Source organism: Apostichopus japonicus, chromosome 15, assembly GCF_037975245.1.
Source record: "Apostichopus japonicus isolate 1M-3 chromosome 15, ASM3797524v1, whole genome shotgun sequence".
Taxonomy (NCBI): domain Eukaryota; kingdom Metazoa; phylum Echinodermata; class Holothuroidea; order Aspidochirotida; family Stichopodidae; genus Apostichopus; species Apostichopus japonicus.
Genome location: NC_092575.1, coordinates 15,015,229 through 15,037,885, shown reverse-complemented (window position 1 = coordinate 15,037,885; position 22,657 = coordinate 15,015,229). Strand labels below are relative to the sequence as shown.

The following is a 22,657-nucleotide window of genomic DNA, read 5'->3' as shown; positions in this document are numbered from 1 at the left end:
TAAACAGCAGCTGTGCAAAGCTTATCGTATGGCTTGATATTATAGTGCTGGTAGTCTGTTTGAGTATAGTCACATTGTTGCCATCTTGTAATTTATCTATAGATTGTATCGACTAGTAAGTACAGTATTGTACTTTATCAATCAGGCGTGGAATAAAAATTACTTTTTCGGTGAATGCACTTAGTCTGTATACAAGTTCACAAACAATCACTTTGTAGGAATGTAGAGAATGTGGGAGTGTAGAGAATGTAGCTTATTTCCTTTTGTTTTCTACCGTATTCATATATATATATATATATATATATATATATATATATATATATATATATATATATATATATATATAAATATAGATATATATATTTATGTATTTATGTATATCTATGCATATGTATGTATGTATGTGTGTATGTATGTATGTATGTATGTATGTATGTATGTATGTATGTATGTATGTATGTATGTGTGTATGTATGTATGTATGTATGTATGTATGTATGTATGTATGTATGTATGTATGTATGTATGTATGTATGTATGTATGTATGTATGTATGTATGTATGTATGTACTATATGTATGTATGAAGAGTATGCCCATCCTTCCCTCTGTCACGGGTGACTCAGATATTAATAATAGCCACCAACAGCCGCCCTTAATTTGGCAACAGTATATATATAGTGACTTTGTTACTTGACCTCATGTACTATTCACGACAATTCTTCACCTGCTCACCATAACTTATAAATGCAGTAAAGTTATTCATGGTCACTGGACTGTGCCTTACGTTGATTTGTTAAACATATTCAAATATGAGGGAGCAACGCTGAGCATACCCTATTGTAGTTGCTTGGGTGTAAATTCTTATCACGTATTATTAACAATGTAGTTAAATGTTACACCTTCCCCTTGAACTGGAATATGACAGCTTCCTTAAATGCCACTGTTTAACTTGTACTGGCTATGGTATTATTTCCTCTGGTACAGAGCACTACACTATAATACAGTGGTCCAGATATTGTGATTTGCTGTAGGAGAAGGGACAGCAAAATTACCTTCTCCTTCACCCTAAAGAAGAAACCTTAGCCTAATTACGAGTACAACATATATGTCCAAATGTTAACATCGTTTCACCTGTGACGTCAACTACAATGTAGAAAGCGTCTGAGCACTCAGTATTGTCCTTGTGAGAGTTTTTGAAAAGTCATCATTTAATTGGCTGACTAAAGTATAGTCCTAATAAAAAACATTCATACTCCAGTGTTTTCTGTCCATGTTTACATTTTGGTCTTAGAAACCCAGCTAGAGGTTATATTCTGTATAACGTTAGCGTGCTATTTCTGTGCTATTCAGTGCTGCATAAAAATAGAACAATTTACAAGAAAAACACACAAAAAAACAATTAGTAGGGTTGTTTCAGTTATGTTCACCAGAGCAAGGCTCATGTGATTGCTAGTCGTTTCCTGAATGCATCCCTGGATATATAAACAGAACCAGTCAAACTAAATAACGTCTCTTGCTTTGCCAAAATACTGTAGTCATTTTTATAAACATGAAAATATCGGTACCTGTACATAAAACCAGTTCCTCTTTTTGAATTATATAGGTGAAGCTTATTGTACACTTCATAATCTTTACTAGGGGGTGACACAATTTTGTTTTTCCCCTCCTAGTTTCATCTACAAAAGAAAGGAAAAAAGAAACAAGACAGACCATTTAATCTTGTATTTAAAGAGACGTAGAAAAAGGGACTGCAAGGATTTAGGTTGGTACTGAAGTTGTATTGAACACACTGTACGATATATCTACTGGTACCCTTAGTGAAATATATCATTCAATTTTTGATGGTTTATAACTTATGAATATCGTACAGTATTGGTTCAGGAATTAGGTACAATAGGTGGTAGTACATACTATATGGTACTCATCCCTGAGGAACAGTGTGGCCAGGTCAAAGGTCATAGGGAAGAAAGATAGCTATATGAAAGATCATAACAACTTTAGTTCATTTTTAGTATCATATAGATCTAACATAATTGATTGTATCTAAGGAATTGAGACTTGGGGACTTACTTTACCCCTCCTGTGTTATACCTACTGTGGCTGTTTCTGTTTATTCTATTCTTCAATAAAATTGGGTATAAAATTCCTCTTTAGAACAACACATTTAAGTTGTCATCTGAATGGCATATTGGGAAGGAGAGAGGGAATTAACAGTGTCCCAGTTGTGGGACATAGGGGGGGGGCACAGTGTTAAAATGTTGATCAATTTAGTAGGTTTTGTAGAAATGGAAAAGTGGGTACTTTAAGTAGAGACAGCTATTAAAGTATTGTTGCTCTAATATTCAGAAACCACTAAGTTGTTTCTTGGGGGTGGGGGTGGGGGAGGGGAGGTGGGAGTTGAGGAGGGCTGTGTAGCAGCTGTTAAATGCTATTTGTTTAAGTTAGAATGGTCCATGAAGTTAGGAATTTGCCAAAGAACCGGTCGATATAGAGATTATTACTAACAATAAATCAACATTGTTTTGATTTTGTCACTATACGGTAGGCCTATACTGTAAATACTGTCTGTTTGAAGTTGAGTTAAGTTTATCATCTATCGCAAACATGACAGGGTATAAAAGACAAACATAAATATTTGTTTTTTCTTGACTTCACGGACTTAAATTGTCAATTTACACATTTACTGTACGTCCTCAGCAGGACTGCATGCAGAAGGCTTGCCTACTATACTCACTGTATAGAGGCAAATGGTATGGTTATACTGTACAGTATTGTGACAAGAGTACTGCACAGGCACTGTATGGCTACTGCAATGCAAGCAAACAGTGGCTCTATTGACACTCTTTGACCAAACAAAAGTACACTATATAGCCAACTTGCATTAATCATATGGTCAAACTGAAGACTGTTGTATTGCTTGTACATGTATAGCCATTACAAATTTATGTACCATACTGTAGTCAACAAGACAATACTGTACTATACTGTATGTGAAGGGTGAATCTTCAAGTAGTGGCATGTGCGAAGGGTGGGGGGGCAGGGTGATCATGTATTTCAATTCATTTATTTATTTGTTTTCTCACAACATTCAGGTGATAATAATACATATAAAGTTACAAAATACAAAGAGTTGTGAAAGGAAATGCTCTGAATTTTTTTTATGCCTTAAGGATTATAGCACTCTATACTTAACAATACAAATATACAAAAATATGTCTCTCAACAAGAAAGAAACAAAAGTAGAGAACAACAACAAATTAGTGACCCCTGTCCCTGATCCCACTCAAACCTCCCAACTCATGCCAAGACTTTCCCACCTCTCCCCACCTATAACTCTAACCTAAAACCCACCGATCCGACCATATGGCGCACCATCTACATTCTCAGCTGGGAGAAATGGTTCAGTGGGGTGATTGGGGGGGGGGAGCATGTAATTACTTCAGCTGGGGAACAATAATTACAACACTGCTATGGTTCACTCTCCCTCCCCTCTCCACCATTTCTCGACCTGACAAAAAGTGTACAACCTTGCATTTAGAGCAAATTATATCTATAACCTTAATTTATAGGTGTAACTTAGAATGAACTATTTGACATTTTATCTTTTAATTCTTTATTCCTGGCTTTAATGCCCGCACCGCCTCCTTTATAAAATCCACAATTCGCCTCTGGCTCTTCCTTAATGGCCAATCATGCCTCCCACCTAAATCAGTCGGTAAGAAGTTTGAACTTGGCCTCAGTGCCTTTGAAATCCTGCACACGTGACTGGTTTAAAGCAGGAATCAGGGCATGTCTATTTAAGCTTCATGAATCATGCTGGGAACCAACCAACACAATCATTAACATGAGCAGGAATCGGGGCTTATCTATTAAGCTTCATGAATCCTGCTGGGAACCAACCAACAATAATTTAAAGTGAGTAGGAATCAGGGCTTGTCTATTGAGCTTCATTAATCCTGCTGGGAACCAAACAACACAATCATTAAACAGAGCAGGAATCAGGGCTGGTCTAATTAAGTTTCATGAACCCTGCTGGGAGCCAACCAAACACAATCATTTAAGTGAGCAGGAATCAGGGCTTGTCTAGCTTCATGAATCCTGCTGGGAAGCAACCAACAATAATTTAAAGTGAGTAGGAATCAGGGCTGGTCTAATTAAGCTTCATGAATCATGCTGGGAACCAACCAAACACAATCATTTAAGTGAGCAGGAATCAGGGCTTGTCTAGCTTCATGAATCATGCTGGGAGCCAATCAACACAATCATTAAAGTGAGCAAGAATCAGAGCTTGTCTATTAAGCTTCATGAATCCTGCTGGGAACCAACCAACAATAATTTAAAGTGAGTAGGAATCAGGGCTTGTCTATTGAGCTTCATGAATCCTGCTGGGAGCCAACCAACACAATCATTAAACAGAGCAGGAATTAGGGCTGGTCTAATAAGCTTCATGAACCCTGCTGGGAGCCAACCAACACAATCATTAAAATGAGAAGGAAAAGGAGCTTGTCTATTAAGCTTCATGAATCCTGCTGGGAACCAACCAACACAATCACTTAAAGTGAGCAGGAATCAGGGCTTGTATATAATAGCTTCATGAATCATGCTGGGAGCCAACCAACACAATCATTAAACAGAGCAGGAATCAGGGCTGGTCTATAATAGCTTCATGATATCATGCTGGGAACTAATCAACAATTTAAAGTGAGTAGGAATCAGGGCTATAGGTACAGTAGGATAGATGGATCAGTCGTATGGTCTTGAAGCCAAAAAGTACACTGCCCTCCGATTCAAGATTTTTCCACTTCACGACGACAGTGGATCGCGAGTTGCGTCGGGAAGTGATTAGCGGTGTAGCGTGCGGCGTGCAGCGCGGGGGCTAGAGCAAGTTAGTGCAATAGACGAAAGAATAAGTTGGGCATTTATAATATCGTACATTGAGAAATGAGGTGATTACCGACAAATGTTTCATATTTCATGGTTGACGTAATAAGTCCATAGCAAAAAGGAAATCTCGAGGAGCTATATTGTGGAACATTTCCCCGGTAACATGATAGACTACTGTACACACATCATGCACTTCAAGTCGCTCAATTTCCTGTATTACTGCACGGATCAACTTTGAAGACTTGGTGCAGCGTGGAACTTGTCTGACTTTTATCGTACAAATCTGTTACCAATGTCCAGGAGCAAAAGGGCTGTTACCATGTCATGGCAGATACCCTACAGTATGTATATTGTTGTCATTGTTCAAGTTCCGAAGGCCAGGGTTATCAATTAAATTTCTCTGAGGGCCGTAGAGAAACATCGGTTGTGATAAATGGACAGGGTGTCAAAAATCTCACAGTTAATGCCTTAAATACATTGGGCAATGTGCATGGTGTAGGCTGGTAGGTACAGCACCCTCTTTGTACCAACAAACAGCCAGAGATGCCAACCAGTACGATTTTATCGTATTTAGTACTATAAAACAAGTGAAATACGATAATATGGTATTGCCTCTTGAAAATACAATTTTTCATCTTTCAAAAAAAAGAAAGAAAAAGGAATCGCATAGAAACATGTACAAGTAACCCCCCAAACCCCTACAAACACGTTGAACAACGAGCCTAAATGGGCGGGAAATACGCGGAATTGGCAGCTTTACAATTTTCTCATTAAATGTTAATGAAAAAGCAAACATTTTACTTGCCCGTTCTTACCAGTAAAACATTTTTCTGACATTTTACTGGCCCCGGGCCAGTGGTAGTGTCGAGTTTTCGTGAAAATCTGATTTTTCTCTCCAAAATCTGATTTTTTAGGATATTCAGTCTGTTTTTTTTTTTTGTGTCAAGAGGTTAGCATCTCTGAACAGCTAACTAACCCGCAGTGGGGAAGGTTCTAAAATGCTATAGCATTTATCTACTGCATTTACATGTCAGTCTGTCTGACTAAGAGAATATATACGCTAACTCAAACATTGTAACAGAAGGACAAAAGTGATACACTCTGGTTTTTCTGTCATGTGTTTTTTTTTTATCACTTTTTGAAAAGAAAGCCTTGGTGACCTTTTTCAGTTTGAAAATTTCCTTTGTGCCCTTTTGAAAGCTGAAAACTTACCATGCTACTCGGCCATTTCAAGACAGTATCTTCTCTAACTTGCCCCAAAGAAATTGCCTTTTCAATTCTGGATCTATATCCTAAAACTTCAAGCCCTGATAAGTAATTTGTGTTGTTTTAACACTCCTCAATGTCACGAAATAGCTTGGACGTACAGAATTCATACTGTATCTGGACAGTAAAAGTACTTGTGAAGCCTAATTGTAGCAACTTACGCCATAAATAGCTAAAAACATTTGAAGGCAATTGTGGTTAGGCAGGATTGAGACCTTCCTATTGTATGCTGGCTGCATACTGTACACCAGAAGATGTTTAGTTTGAATTGATGTGTTGATATCCAAACTGATCACATTAATAAAACTCTGCAGTCGGACCCTGGAATCAGTACTTCGGGGTCGTGATGTGAGTGCTCGTTTTAAACTTAGGAATACCAAATATACGAGATGAGGTTATAAGTATGTATACATATTTACATACATATGCATATCTTTGAACGCAGCAATGTTGTTTGTATAGGTTCAAATACAAACTGTGGATTCTGTATACATTAGTATATGAACACAAAAGTACATGCTACAGCCTACGTACAGTGATAAATATACAAACTTTTTCAGTCAAATTCAAATTTTTTTTTTTTCAATAACTATGTGCATCCATAAACAACAACAACACATGTCTTTGCTTTTGAGTTGGACATTTGTTGTACCAACATTATCAGCATGTACTGTAGGTAAAACTGTAAATCTACTGTGGGACTTATGTACTCGTTCAAGAATGGTACTTCACTAATCTCGGGTGGGTACCTAGGGAATCTCTATTCCAGTTTGAGCAGCACCTTCAGTTAGGGAAAAACTTGTGGGAAAAACCCGATAAGATTATGAAATGATGAAGGTTAAATATTAGGGTACATGTACAAAAACAAAAAGTTACTATTAGTAAATGGAAGATGATATTTAGCAAGAAACAGACAGAGAAACTGGATTCACTTCAGTTGGAAGGGGGGTGGGTGGGGGGGGGGTTGAGGGGGGCTTGGCACCAGGGAAAATCCTCTTTTACCTGCAGTCTCCAATCTTCTTAAAATCCCTTTTCCATCTATCCTATCTAACCAATTGTACTAATTTGATCAGTTATTGTACCATTTTCCCTGATTAGTAGTATCAGTTTCTTAGTTTTGGAATATTGAATTTGTTGGCATTTTCTAAGTATGTTGATGGTCTTGAAAGTTCTACTGTAGAACGGTATTATTAATGTCTCTCATTGTGAAGACATCTGAATGGTGTTTTTAAGTAAAGTTTTGATCAATATTGCGTTCATGCGTGATATTTGCAAACTATATACTCATCAGATTTTAAGTCTTGAAAAATGGAATGAAAAGGGAAGACCAAATTCTATAAACCACTGCTTTGAGTCACAAGATGTATTACTGGTTTCCATGGAGACAACTCTTGATGCTTGGGCTTATGCAGGAGATATTAAAACATAGATCTCAGTACTGGACTTAACCACTATCAGGGTTTCCAAACATGAATGCACAAGAAAACTGTTTCTTTTTCGTTTTCCAACTGAAAGTACACCTGAACTGGTCATGGCCCATGACATTTAACAACCTTTTTAGAGTACTGTGCACATACAACCTCTCAAAGATTATTGAAGTAAGCCAGACATTAACCAGATATTATTCAGTACGAAAGTCTGCAATTTTTGCTGGTATTGCCCTGCGACAGTGTGCTACAATAAGTCAATGACAAGTTACAATACTGTAAGCGATCTGTAAGGTTTTTATTTTTTATATTTATTTTATTAACAGGTACCTGTAACTTTAGCATACATTTAGATATTGTATAGTATATACGTATTTATATATATATATATATATATATATATATATTTATATATATATATATATATATATGTATATATTTATATACAGTATATATGTATATATGCATGCAGCACAGATACGTATGCATGTTAAATTTAGTGTTGAAGTATAATAATGTATATCTGTGGGAAGTGTACTGTGGCTAAGGTTTCATGTCATGGATAGAGGGGGGGGTCATGGACAGAGGGGGGGGTTGGGAGGGGGTCTTCTCAATTAATTTGCTTGGAGGACTAAGGTGAAACATTGGTTTCAGAACCAAAGAGCATATTTAGATTGAGCAATGTGCAAGGTAGGACGCCTCTTGAGCCTTAATGGTCCACTTGATGAGCCCCTGATTTACTTCTCTCGACCCTCTCTTACCCGTCTCCTTTGAACACATGAACTCAAAATCTACCTAGGCTATAATTAGTTGGTACCGTTTTAGCTCAGCCGCACCCCCCATTGACCTGAATTATGATCACCATATCCACTTCCCTGTTCCAAAAGTCCAAATCTACTGTACCACTGTAAATTTTTGTAATATATATAGTATATAAGACAGATAAATTTGCATGCAGTTAATTTGTCCATAACATGAATATCCATAATGTACCTTTACATGTATGTATTTTAACCACACAGTGACATATCACATACATATATATTTAAGTAACCACGACCATCCTTCTACCGCCATTTCATGTGATATTACATGTACACATGTGTCATCTCACTCCATTTCGCAGTATCGTCCGGTACCCAGAACTCCGTGGTGACCTCATCCACTCCTCAGCCAAACTAGCGGAGTTCCTCATTGCCTTGTCTGTTGGTAAGTTCTACCTTCCTTCATCCCTTGATTCCATCCCATCCTCGCTTCCCAGTTCCCACAAAGATTTTTCTTATAAATCAAATTGCCTATTTTCTTTACAAGTAAAGTAACTACTCTTACCATATAGTTTCTTGATGGCTTCTAAACTAGATCAATGCCAGCTATTTTCTGTTTTAATTGATACCTTTTGTACTAAAATCCATTGGATTTAATCAGTTAAATCCATTGGATTAAAGTTCAATCCATTGAAACTTTGTATTAGCTCTTCCTCACCATTAAATGTGGCGTATTTACTGTAATTGAGACCTTTTATTAAAGCTTTTAAATAAAGAACAAAACTTGGGGATCATTATAGGAATGTTCTAAATTCTAATCAAGGCAATAATTTAGCAATCAACTTTTTGGTGTAGCCATTTTGAGGGTTTTAGGATTTTTTGGATATTGAAAATAATAATATTAATAATAAAAGACATGGTATCTTTTGAATGATTTATTGAGTTTTTGTTGTTCTCCCCAACTTTGAATACTATGCAAGAGCTCTGAAGGATGATGACATTGGTCTTAACAAATTATTAAAACAAACAAAAATCATCGTTTTTTTTTATAGAATGTGTTTGCTCTTAGCATTAGAAAGTTATCAAGCAAAGCAACGCCATACACTAACTCAACTTAAAGTTTCAATATCAAGTGTCAATGTTCATTTTTATTTCACACTGTCATATATATCTACTGTATGTGTGTTTAAGTTTCCATTGAAATCCCTTGAACACGTACGTACCTCTCTTTCCCATCCATTCTGTTAAACATTCATCAGTTTTGTCATCAATGCAACAAATTTTTGGTGTGTATGCGCACACACTAAAGGGTATGGTACACTTCAACAGCTGCCCTTAGGCTGACTTCATTTGGTATGACCTTTGACCTCTTATCCTTTTGACCTTTGACCTCTTACCCTTTTGACCTTTGACCTCTTATCCTCTCTCTGTAGGTTACTTCTTCTACGATGGATTTGACCTATTATTGTTTGGAACTCTGCAAAGAGCATGGCCTGTGCTCTTACATCATGGCCTCGTAAGTATCAAGTTAGACAATTTTATTCAGATTTTAAATTAATGAGGCCAGTTACTCTGTTTCATTTCAGAATCATGTACATATATAAACTGTAGATTGGTCAGGATGCAGGCCCCTGGAGTGAGTTGTATGCTATTTTAGAGCATTGAGCTATTAATAGCACCAAACTATGAATAGCACCGATCGTGATTAACGCGCCAGTTATAAATAGCACCGCACCAGTTACTGTGAGGGTACTTTGATAGACTTCTGGGCTGGAAAGTTTCCTTTTGAAAGTTGTTAAGGTTTTCCCAGATCAGCCTAAATTTAGATCTTTGTTGTGAGAACACTGCATCTACTGCATACTGTAGATAACAGATCTTTGCAAACATGCGTACAGTAGTATGTTTCCTGAATCTGTGAATGTCAACAGTTGGGTATCAATTAATAAAATTATCGATGGGCCAATCCAGTTTCTGTTATTAGTCTCTTTCATGATCTGTTCTCTAGAGGGTATTGAACCATTATTCCCTGGGTTACTTTAGCCCCAACTCAGTCAGGTCTAGATTGGTTTTATAGTTGTGCAAACCAAATTTTTAGCAGTTGTAGTCCTAGTGCACCTGTTGCTTTTAATATTTGAATGATCTTATTCAGAAGTAATCATTTCTTTGTGCATTGTGCAGCTTGTGTATTTAGGCCTGAGCTTTCATGTCGATTTTGTATTCTTCTGCACTTCTTTGACCTCACTCGATGGTCGGTTCAAGAAACAATAACCAAAATAATGTTTTATGACAAATTACGCTTGATATTTAGGACAGATGTTTTTTTTGCTGGCTGTAATACCATTTTTTATCATGTTTTGAAAAAATTTGAAAGTGAAATGCTTCAATCCTATAAAATAATTAAATTCCCTGGCAACATCAAGAAAGTCAAATTTGTAAAGACAGAGGTGTTTATGAAGAGCTGAAAGGTGGTTTCCAAAAGCTGCAAATTTAGCTGGTCTGGCCACTGGCATAGCGACAGTGACAGTATCCGTAATAGCATCGCTATAAAATGCCAAGCAAAATGGGCAAACTTGCTATAACAAGTGCAAAGATCCAAACAGCAGTTCTTGTACCCATTGAGCCATAAGTATGTTAAAAGAGACAAAATTTCATTGCCCATCATAGTGCTTTTGCCAAAGAAAACAAAATTTTTTACTAAAATATTCCCTGAGTCACTCATTCAAAAGATGGTTTAAATATATAGGCTATATAAATATTCTTTCAAAGATTCATAAAATTTGAGTTCATACAGAGTTTGATTCATTTATTTGTTTTATCGCCAATTCTATACAATGGGAGAGGAAGTCTCGTACAAAGTCTTTAAAAGACTTATCAAATCAGGAGTAACAGCAGACTATTGAAACCATCTTCGTCTTCCACACTTTCACGTGCTTAACAACATTTTTTTTTGTATCTCCCTACAGGTGATGGGTTCATTTCTCTATCTTCTTTACCATTCTTACTGTACGCCGTGCGCGGTGCTAGCCCTCCTGGTGGAGGTGAACAGCGTGTTCCTGCACGGGAGGCAACTGCTCCTCATGGCAGGGATCGAGAAGTCGTCGGCCATCTTCCGTGTCGTCCGCGGTGCTAACCTGGTCTCCTTTGTGGTCCTACGGTTCGGTCTGATCACATACTTCTTTGCCTTCATGTTCGTAAATCGGTCGATACTCTACACGAGGGTCCTGGAGTGCATGGTTCCCTTAATCGCCGCCATGGCCGTCATCAACGTCATCTTATTTTGGAGGCTTCTGAAATCCGACGTCTTTCAGTCGAAGAACGGCCAGAATCAAAGGGAGGTCCTCGTCAGCAATTGAGAATCCCCTCCACCTCCCCTTCTCGCTCTGATATCGGTAGGATTTGGCAGGAAAGATACCTTTGGCCAAGACTTAACTGGAGCCGTGCTGAAATAAATTGACATTCAATGGCCGCCAGATGTCTCGGCTGCTGTGTCAATCTTTCTGCCTCGTATCTACTGATTATATCAGGGTCTGATCAAAAAAAGAAATTGGTGCTGAGTGATTTGGTAGACTTGTCAGTGTGTACGGATGTATACATGTGTAAAACACATCCTTAAGGAATGTATATTTCTCTCCTTTGTTGAAAACAACCACTTGATAATTTCAACTCATCATGTACCCATGCTCTATAGTAACTCGAAATAAGTAAGTGTGGATGCGCGAGGCTTGATCCTTAGCCACTGTGCAAGACATGCTCTAAACTTGATGTTCTGAGATTTTATACATACTTGCTCATCTTGTTGTACCCAGGCCAATTTTCCTATTTTGAAGGGTTCTATTATGTGTTCCCCCCCCCCCAAAAATCTGTTCACCTACTTGTACAGTTTTTGTCGTTACTTTCAATGACGCCACAAAACTGTTAATTTGCCTGAACCGAGTGCTTGCATAAGTGTTTCGTGTTTTTATTTTTATTCTATTTTCATTTTTTTATTCTTCTTTTTTTATTTTTTATCATTTTTTCATTCACATAAGGGTTATAGTGCTTCTTCCCTGCGCCTGTAGGCAATTCCCTCCTTGCTTTTTGCGATACCTTCAATTTTAATTTTCCTTATGTGTGCATAGTATTACATCTAGAGAGTTTCACCACTTAGGACTACTAGTTGGTATTTAATTTGCCATCTGCAGCTAGTATAGGCAGTAATTTGAGGTGAGGGGGGTGGGGTGGGAGGCTGAGGTTGGGGTGGTGGAGAGCAGGGTATGAAATACCTCTTGGAGAACTCAGACACTCTACATTTTTGAGGCTCTACAGATTAAGTTAACCTTGCATGTTATGGTTAAGCAGTGGAAAAGTTGGAAATCTTTTTATACAAATAACCCACCCGTTCAACTCGAGCATTACGTCAACTTTGGCGTTTTTCTCGACCTAAATATGGAAGAAATGTCAAGTAGCAAATTGGTCTCCTATTGAAGGTGATTATTAGTTTGAATTAACTATCTACAGCAGAGTTTTGAAAGTAAAAAACTGGAGAAATTCTTGGAAATTAATGTGACAGTCTGTTAATATATTAATGCATTCAAAATTATTTTTCATGGGAGGGGACAAGTCTTCATTTATATTTGAAAAAAATGGAAAAGCCCCCTCCACCCCCACCCCGAATTGGCTTCCTTTCACTGCCATCACCAAGATTAATGTTGCCAACAAACCCCTTTAAAATGTGCAAAGTGTACCCCACAGGGATTCACTCGGTTAAAAATTGTCTGATGCGCCCCCCCCCATCCCTCCTTCTTCAATATTGAATATGTACTTTATTTCATTATTGACAAGTAGATGCTGTAAAAGTTTGATGTTTTCCACCAGGCATTATCTGCCAAGGCTGTCTGTCTGTCTGTCTGTCTTAAGACGTGCTTCCTAACCCTACTCACCGATCCATCGGAAAGTTTGCATTTTTATACTCAAGCAAACTGTAGTTCTGTCAATGAAGGCAAACATTAAAATTTGGTCGGTACACTAACACAAATGTGAGTCTCTTCACCTACCACCACCACCCACCCCCCAATTTCACCCTCACTCCCAAAATACACCTCCTATCCCCTTCAAATTTCTCGTCACATTATGAATTAATATAACAACCATCATCATAGGTACTAGTAATCAATGATTCTCAAACTGGTATTTAAACCAACGTTCTTTCCTTGTATAGGGATCTGTGTGCTATTGTAATTATAGTTTTCATTTTTCAACCCATACTTAATGGCTGCTCTTCATTTTCATAAGAAACCTTCTCTGCTTCCTTGATTCATCTTTCATGCTTTAACTGTATCCAGTGTGGTGGTTACCTGTGCAATCATGTGGCTGTCAACTCTGGTCTCCTTGTTAGATACAGGATCAGAGGTCATTTGGGGTCATCAGAGGTCAAATCGTGAACCCTTTTAAACACGTACACCTTCAGTGTCCCTCACTATACATTACGTAAGATTCATGAAGAAAACTGCTCGTTACATCATCGAAACCACAATGAATTTTTGCATTCTGGTTATATACAGAATCGGTCGTCAGAATGATAAATTCTTATTTCAAAAGATGATATCTAAAACAAGAGCTAACATTTTAAGCTCATTTAAGTGATTTGTATATCACATTAAATGACAGCTGACACAATTTTTGAAAACACGAAAAAAATATAGACCTTATTTTCACCTCTCTTCATGAGTTACAATAAATTATTATAAAGTGAATTCTCCTCTTTAAACTTATGATACAAAAATATTGTTAGGAAACAATAGAGTGAAAAAATCATTTTTTCACTTGATCGTTTTTCTTTCTGATTTTTTTTTTAACATTGACTTGTTTATATCTGCTTGATAGTCCAAAATTTCAGTTTGAGGGAGGGAGGGAGGGAGAGAGAAAATATTGCTAAGTGAATTAATAAATGAAAAAAAAAAAACTTGTTATTCTTTTAATATTAAACAGCAAAAAACGGGTATATTTTATGGTACAGGATGCAATTGATACAACAAGGCGGTGATTATTTTATTTGATGTTATTAAAGTCATCTAAATGTGAAAATAGCAACTCCAATGGCATCCATGTGAGACTTGGGTAGCTACAGTAAAACATGATTTAATTAAGACATTAATAAGGGTAAACAGAAATTTATTTAATAGTAATTACATTCGCTGTCTTATTTGCTGGTACAGAAAAGAACAAGAAACATGAAGAAATTGAACGTAGGCAAGTTTAAATACTGTACAAAAGGAAAATAATATATATTTGTCATTTAGCATTGTTTGATATGTAGTGTAGGTACTGTAGGTAATGAGGAGTTACAGAGACTAGGCAATTTGGAGGAATGAATAATTATGTATTAATTAAGAAAACTCAGGATTTAGATGCATCTTTCTACATTTCAAATTGTTTGACTGGTTTTCCATTTATAAAACTCATTCCACAAAAAAAAAATTTGACAGGCATCAATTTGGTGTACATCTGTTGATAAACAAATCTTGGTTCATTTTAGTGATTGTGTGTTTAATATTGCATTGATACCACATTTGTTCATATACAACTGTACACAAAATTGTTTTAATAGTAATTTTAAAATAACGACTCTTAAAAATGCTACAACACACTGAATGAACTAAATTGGTAGCTGTATTATTAATTCCTAAGTATATTATCTTCAAAACTGCATCTTGTACAAGAAAAATATTAAGAAACAAAAGCAAAATTTTTCTTAATGGCAACTCAGTCTTACTACAAGTAGTGATAAAGTTTTGACTTTTTATCCTCAGTTCATTTGTATTTGTAGCTGTGAATACAGCTAGTACTTAGCAAGGTAAGGTTAATTAGGTAATGTCGTGGCAATTTGGCTTTGTGCCAATTTTGTTTTGTAATGTCAGTAAGAGTTAAGCTTTATTTTGCTTTAATTTATTGTTTTGCTTTATTAAAGCTATTGGGACGCAGTATCCAAGTATAGTTTTGAAAATATAACTTTAATATAGTTAAAAAAAAAAAAAGTCGTCTTTATAAGAAATGTTGGGTTATGTATCTCAAGTTTGTAGTTCTTGCCATGCTCAACCCCCTACACAAATTACTGAACAACGATGTAAAAAATATATATTTCACAATTTTTAGCCCTCTTGCCGAAAAATGCAAGTGCTTAGAAATCTTCTCGCGAAATCAAAGTTCCCACTGCCTACACATCAGTAAATCACTGCATTGACTTCGATGGTCATATTTTTAAAGTCTTCTTTCAGAAAATGCAAATGTCTGTTCTTGTTTGCTACTGTCAAACGGTGGAATCCACTTGCGTTGAAGCAAGGAAAAAATGAAATAAGACTAAATATTGTAATCCCCTGTTTATAAATCTTCACTTTTATGCTTTTGTATTCTTTGTAATATTATTTTAATAGAAGCCGTTCTTGTTTCATATGGTCAGTGTTTGTATAACAGTCAAGTCTGCCTCTGAGAGTAATTCTTGCATCTAATGGGAACAGCAAAAATATGCTTTTATAATGTCCTAATTTGTAACCGCTGGACAATTCCACTTATTAATAGCCACAAAATGATCAATTTTCATTACAGATATATTTGTTATGCAATATGCAATTACTTTCTTTTGGCCCTCGTAATTGCATTACTATTGTTCCACGATGTCGTTATAGACGTGAGTTATTTATTTTTAAGTTTTACTTTTACTTTATTATTTTATATATATATATATGCATAACAGACTTTATAATCAGAGGCATGAAGTCATCTTCAGGACAGAACATAATTATTTAGCAATCAATTATCTCTTCTTTTTTTTAAATTCAATTTATACAAAATCTCAAGTCTTCCTACACTCGCCCACGTCTGTCAAAGTTTTGAGTTTAAAATTATACACGATCATCAAAAGTATATTACAAAAGAATTTGAGGTGAGGGGGATGTGGTAGTGGTGGGGGGAGGGGGAGAGATGGGAGGAAGTTGCGCGAATGCTCCATGGGCTTTGATGGTCTAAAACTGTGTCACCTAATCAAAATCCACCCAACACCCAAAGTCAATGACTGTTACAGGAATTTGTTGTTATTTTGTAAGTTCTGTAAGCGAATTCTGAACTGACTTTGAATGTTGACGTTGAAAGGAGTAAAACTTGTTAGGTTGCTGAACTACTGCTCATCCAACCCTCCCCCTCTCCTCGCCTCCTATCCTCACCCCCTCCTGGTTTACATTTGATGTCCATAAGTTGTGCATAGTATAAGTCATACACAGTATATATTATAGAAGTGTTTGGTACTGTAGGTATGCAGTAGTATTTGTTGTACATACGTCTAAGAAAAGATAAGTAGGCTATCCATGTTGAACGTCGTCCCAATGAAAGAAACTCTATTTTTTATAAACATACAAACTAGGAAGCATTGAATACTGGTGGTTAATAGCTACCTGACAGAAAAATATATATATTTAAAAGCTGCCATAGTTGAGCTTTTCACTCTTTCTACCGTAAGCTGTCAGGAAATAACACAAAAATCGCAAATCTTCATCAATTTTGTCTTCCATCATACTTGAAAAATATTCAAAACAATAACATCTCAGCTACTTTATATTTAATTTAAAAAAGGAAAATAAAATGTTTTCGGTTTTTTTCTTCTGCTTCTCTTTGTCTCAAGATGTAGAGATCTAGCATTATTTGATATTTTCAAGTAAACATTGATTAACCGACCACATTGCATTATTTTTATTATTATTATTATGATCATGTTTTTTTTCGTCACCAGTTTTGAGGTAAAACTGATATGATTTTGTGTTTACATTTTGCAATATGGTGTTTCACCATCTGTAAAACAAAAAAGTATAACACCCCAAGTTTATGAAGAAATATGAGAAAGCCTGTCTTTCTGCTTTCTTTTTACTTTGTGATGTAATTGTTCACCTATTTAATGCGCATATTGTTTAGTAAACAAAATCAATTGCCACATTTTAATAATACCAGCCATTTACCATTATTTTAAGCAGCCAGTGATAAACAAACTCACGAAAACTCAAAAGTTTATAAATCATACTGGCACAATGGGGGGGGGGGGAGGAGGAAGGGGTGGAGGAGGGAATTCTGTATAGTTTTAAAAACTCGAGAGGTGGATAGAGCTTGTACCATACTGATTCAGTATAATAAGATTTCATATTTACATATATATATAGTCATAAAAACTTTGAGGCTCTTTTTGAATGGGGCTTCTGTTATTTTTTGTTGTTGAAAAGAATTCCTTGAAAATTGAAATATATACTTGAAAACAGCTGTTTGTAGTTTTATAGAATAGAGGCTTAGACTGACATTTTCCAGTTTAATAAGGTATTTATTAAGTAAAGACAAAAAGAGTTTCCAGAATTGTTCGATTCATTTTTTGTGTGTTTTTTTTTTGCAGTTCTTCATACTTTGAAACCGAATCATTTCTTTTATACTTTTTGGAATTCCTGTTGGGTGGTCGTTGGTAAATTTGATGGCCCCTCATTTTTTTGCTTTTGTGTATGATAATTTGTAACTTTTGTAGGAAACAATATTATTTGATTTTATTGAAACCTGGTTGATTCCTATTGGTGGATTTTTACTGTAAGAAATCTTACTTTTATGTATCTGAGAGTATGTAAACAGAATTTGTAAACAGATAAACAACATATACAATATTAAATAGATGAATTCATGTAATTGTTACTTTGTTTTCTTACGGCGGTTTTTATTTTTGTATTCCTCGTTCTCTCGAAGCTTTCCTTGGAATTTCATAATCTTTACCATAACATTTGATATTAATAAATTCATTTTTAAGGTGTAGCTAGGTGTCAAATATTGCATTTAGACAGCCTAGGTAATATTTTATAAATTATTGGCTATTTAAAAGTATTTTGATGAGATGAGTTAATTAAGGAACAAAAACCGTGGGGAATTTAAAGGAAGACAAAGATTCAGCTGTGTTTTATTTTGGAAGCATTTGTAAGGGAGCCAAGTTGTGCCATAATAGTTTCGTGTTGTTATACAAATGGTTTGTGGGTGTTTGTAACAGTCCTTTATTTTATATCAGAAATGCCTTGCTCAACCCAACTTTCTAAATTTTAGACTTTTTAAAAACAGAGTGGTATTAGCTCTAGCCTAAGAGCCTGTGAGATATCAGGAGAGGACCCCAACCCCCACCCCCATTCCCACCTCCAACCGGCATTTACCAGAAGGACATCTGTGGCATGTACCTGAAAGTTTTCTTTACAGCTTGGAGATGTTCTTTGAACACTTTATTGTAAGAATCTAAACAGGAAGTTGGTCCATCAATTTCGTGATGGAAATTTAAATTCATGCATAAAGTATTGCACATATGCTATGCCCCTTGTAGGTGGCACATAATACATGCTGTTGTGTGGGAGTTACATATGTCTTTTTCATATTACTACAAGCCCTGATGACCGTGGTAGTTTTGTATTGAACATCAAATCTTGCGGAGAAAGGAAATTAAAGACAAACTTTACAATGCCATCTTGCATCTTTATCTTTACGACAGATGTTAGAAAGGACTATTACAGAACAAAAATAGCTACTCATCTTTACAAATGCATCCATGAAAATATTGCCTGTCAACTGATCTAAGTTTGAGGAGTGAAATTAATCCTTAGCCTTCCCAATTAACTGAAACTAATTTTTAAATTACAATGCAATATTCCATTTTTTTTAATAATCTTTTAATATTTTTTACTAAGAGCATGACTAATTGGTATTGTGTCTTGATATGTCTTAATATGTATTTTACAACATGGTTCATCAACATTCATAAAATATGTCGCGTTAACAACGATTTGCCTTTTGGTTTTATATATTCTCTCTGTGCTCGTGATTGAGAGAAGGAAACTAGGTCTTTGCTGTGCCATGTTTACTCTTGGTTCTTATTTTATTTTATATTTTCTCCTTCATTTGCTTACGTTTGAATGAGATATAAAACCTTGTGTCTATCAGGAAGTCTTAACATGAGTTTCTTGTTGGGTTACCAAAGTCCAGATTTCCCTGAGCATGTCTTGGTTTTTTTTATTCTCTCTTACATGAGCATCTGGGTGGATGTACAAAATATTAAAATGTTTTTAAGGTTAAGTCTGACAGGGCTGTTTAATTACAGTGCTTGGGGATTACCTTTCTAGACAGTGATTTGGCCATCTAGCTATTTCGAACAAAAGCCCAACGTCAACTTTCATAGACTTTTGGAACATTTCCATGAAGTTTAACTTCCAAATCAATTTTTTCCCACAAAGGGTAGGGGGGACCCCTAAAATGAGATCTTTCCCCCCAGGTTGTGACATCTTGTCCACCCTTTCTGCAGAATATGGTAACCCTAGGTTCACCTCATCCATTTTGCCGTTGAAGTTAAAAGACATTGATAATTGCCTACTGTACAAGTATGACAGACAGTTTAAATAATGTTCAGACTACTGAAACACTCCGAGACCCTGTTTCCTTGTCGAGATATTTAATTCTCAATTTAACCCTTCGTAATGTTTTGAATAAATTATTGGATGAAGAGTGTTAATCCCCAGGAAAGAGACGTTTTGAACACTTTTTCTTTCAAGTTTCAACAATTAAAACTCAAATTTGGAAGCAATTGTAACTGATGCTTGGTTGTCAGTTATTGTTTACATCTATTGATGATATATAGCAATATTTTCAAAGTTCCATTATTTCTGCATTTTAATCAATCAATAAGACGGTTATTCGTTTGTCTATGAATCTTTATTATGATGTATCAATGATGAGACAGATGCTGCTATTTTTTCTTAATAAAGAAAAAATGGAAAAATGTGAATTTTATACTCCGATTTTGAATTAAATTTTTATGGAAAAGGTATTTATTTATTTATTTAGTTTTGGTTTGTTTTGTTTCTATGTTTTGTAATCGATCATAGAAAACCAGAGTCTTAAATCATTCTTACTGATGCGATGAAACATTCCAGGTTCCAATCCCCTCCCCCCTCCTCTTCCCCTCTCCCTCCCCCTTTGCATCCCCTTACAGTACCTTTTGATCCCTCATATTTTACAAATCTTTCATGTTAGATTCCTCTCTTTGCGGTTGACCTATGACCCCCTTCCTTTCTCTTCCTCTCTCCTTGTGGGGTAAATGGAGGTTTAATGAATGTGCAATATACATATTAATGGATTATGGATAATAAATTGATTTATGGAAAAGTCATTATGGAGTATTAATGGAGTATAAATGGAGTTTTAATGGAGAATTAATGAAGGTACAGAGTGTTAACGAGAGCATTAATTAATGGAGAAAGGAACGTTAATGGATTATGATTGTCGTGGGGTAACATTGATGAAGTAATGAGAATTTTAATGGGAGGTTTGAAGCTATATAAAACCCAGGATATGGCTTGATATGATATTATATAAACATTCTTAGAGACAATAAATCCAAGTTATTGCCACCCATTGCATCAATTAGCAAAATGAAACAGTTGTTTTTTTTATAAGTTTACAGCTTTAGCAGTCTACTTTGTTCCATTTATGGACTTAAAAAATGCTGAAATAATTTATTTTTCCTTAAAAAAAGTTAAAGTCCACTTCCCTCTGAACTAATGCATTCTGCAGATCAACACATTAGGAATCATCTGGACTTTTCTTAAAACCAAAATTATGCTGCAAGTTGTCTAAATAAGCAGACTCAGCTATTTCTTTTGTAAATGGTCATATATATGGTGTAGTCACTTCACAAAAACTTCAAAAAAAATAATTACAAAAAGAAGCAATACAAACTTGAGGAAAAAGGGGGAAATAATGTATTGCCTTTATTTCACTTCTCAAAAATGGGACAGAGCAGTAAAATTGTTACAATTTTTGTATGTGCCTTAAATTTCATATAAAATATCTGTTCCTTTCTAACCTTTTGTAGTCAAGTTTTTACACAAAATCAGTCAAAAAATATCTGGCATCGATGTCGAGAACGTCTACTCAGAAAATTGGCGATAGCTAGAGTTTGAAATCGATAGGAATTTGAACAAAATGAAGAAGACAGTTCTAACTCGGAGCTTGTACCAAAATTCTACCATGCTGTTTACTCGATTGGGTTTTCTATTTTTGGTTGGATTCTGCCATTCTTGTCCAAAGCTGTAGAAATATGCACTTCCCCTAAACCGACTCTAGTTCACAATTTCAGATGCAATATTAGAGGGCATATTTGATAACAATAGACCGTATTTGCTAATTTTGTTAAACCCAAGCTTATATTTAAATTACCATCTCCATTGTGTTTCCTTTGGATTAAGTTCCAACAGAGTAAAATCCTCTAATATATTAAACAGGTCAAGAGAAGTGGGAGGAACTCATTTGAATGAAAGGAAGAATTTGACTATTTACTGTATCACAATTTTAAGCATTGAAGATTTTGTCATGTTACTGCACCTTTTTTTTTTTGTATAATTCAAAACAAATGTATGATAAGGTAACATTGTCTTTGTATAAGAATCTGTATGTAATTTTATAAAGCTAAATATTTATCCTGGAAAGGACCTTAAACAGTAGCTAATAAATTAATGTATATTCTTGCTCTCTGTGCTTTATATTGCTTACGTATTCCATTCTCTTCTATTTTATCCTGCAGTTATCTTGTCTGGCCTGAAATTGCAGCAGATATGATTGACTTTAACAACTCTTCCATGGAACTGATGGTAGCTCTCTCAGTAGGTGAGTCATCTCAAGCATATGACAAAAACAAAATTGTTTTCCTAGCTTTGGAGGGATCACAACTCAAATACTTCAAGAGTTGTCCTGAGTATCCCCAGACATGTCCACATGTTTCTATCTTTAATACAAGATAGCATCTGGTTAGGTTTTACAAAGTGTTAAAGTAAATTAGTACAGACTTTCAGCCCAGGTTACAGAAAAAGATACCTGCTTCACGCTTGCTGCAAGCAAACATTGCATCTGCGAGCTTCCAGTAAGCTTGCAAACATGCGCATGCTTTGCAGTGCAGCTGCATAAATAGCTCACTTGTAATGCAAGCACACGTAGAAAGTAAGCTTTCACTCTTAGTGTGCGGGCCGTGCCGCATATTTCTGCAAGCTTGCGCAAGCTCTGCTCTGGAAGGTAAGCTTATATCAGCGTGCAGCAGATTTCTGAAAGCTTCCACAAGCACACCTCTGGAAAGGCACGCTAACAAAAGCGTGCAGAAGATTTCTGCTAGCTTGCACAACCACAGCTCTGCATAGATCAAATGTTATCAATGCTGATTACTTTGTATATAAATGAAAGATTGTATATCTTTCTATTTAAGATAATTGCTAGATTAATGTCTGCAACCAGAACCTTC

At 35.7% G+C, this 22,657-nt stretch overlaps 1 protein-coding gene across 2 annotated transcripts in view; it reads left to right on the top strand.

The window, feature by feature from the left end:
• Positions 1-22,657, top strand: part of LOC139980519 (TLC domain-containing protein 2-like) — a 59,759-nt gene that overhangs the window by 18,045 nt on the left and 19,057 nt on the right. The window contains exons 2-4 of one of the 2 annotated variants that reach the window (XM_071992214.1): positions 8,706-8,788; positions 9,777-9,859; positions 11,307-20,194. In XM_071992214.1, the coding sequence (XP_071848315.1) occupies positions 8,706-8,788; positions 9,777-9,859; positions 11,307-11,696 (556 nt within the window). In that variant the 3' untranslated portion in view covers positions 11,697-20,194. Of the gene's footprint in view, positions 1-8,705; positions 8,789-9,776; positions 9,860-11,306; positions 20,195-21,949; positions 22,033-22,657 lie in introns of those variants that run through there. The other variant, XM_071992213.1, reaches the window with a different exon arrangement.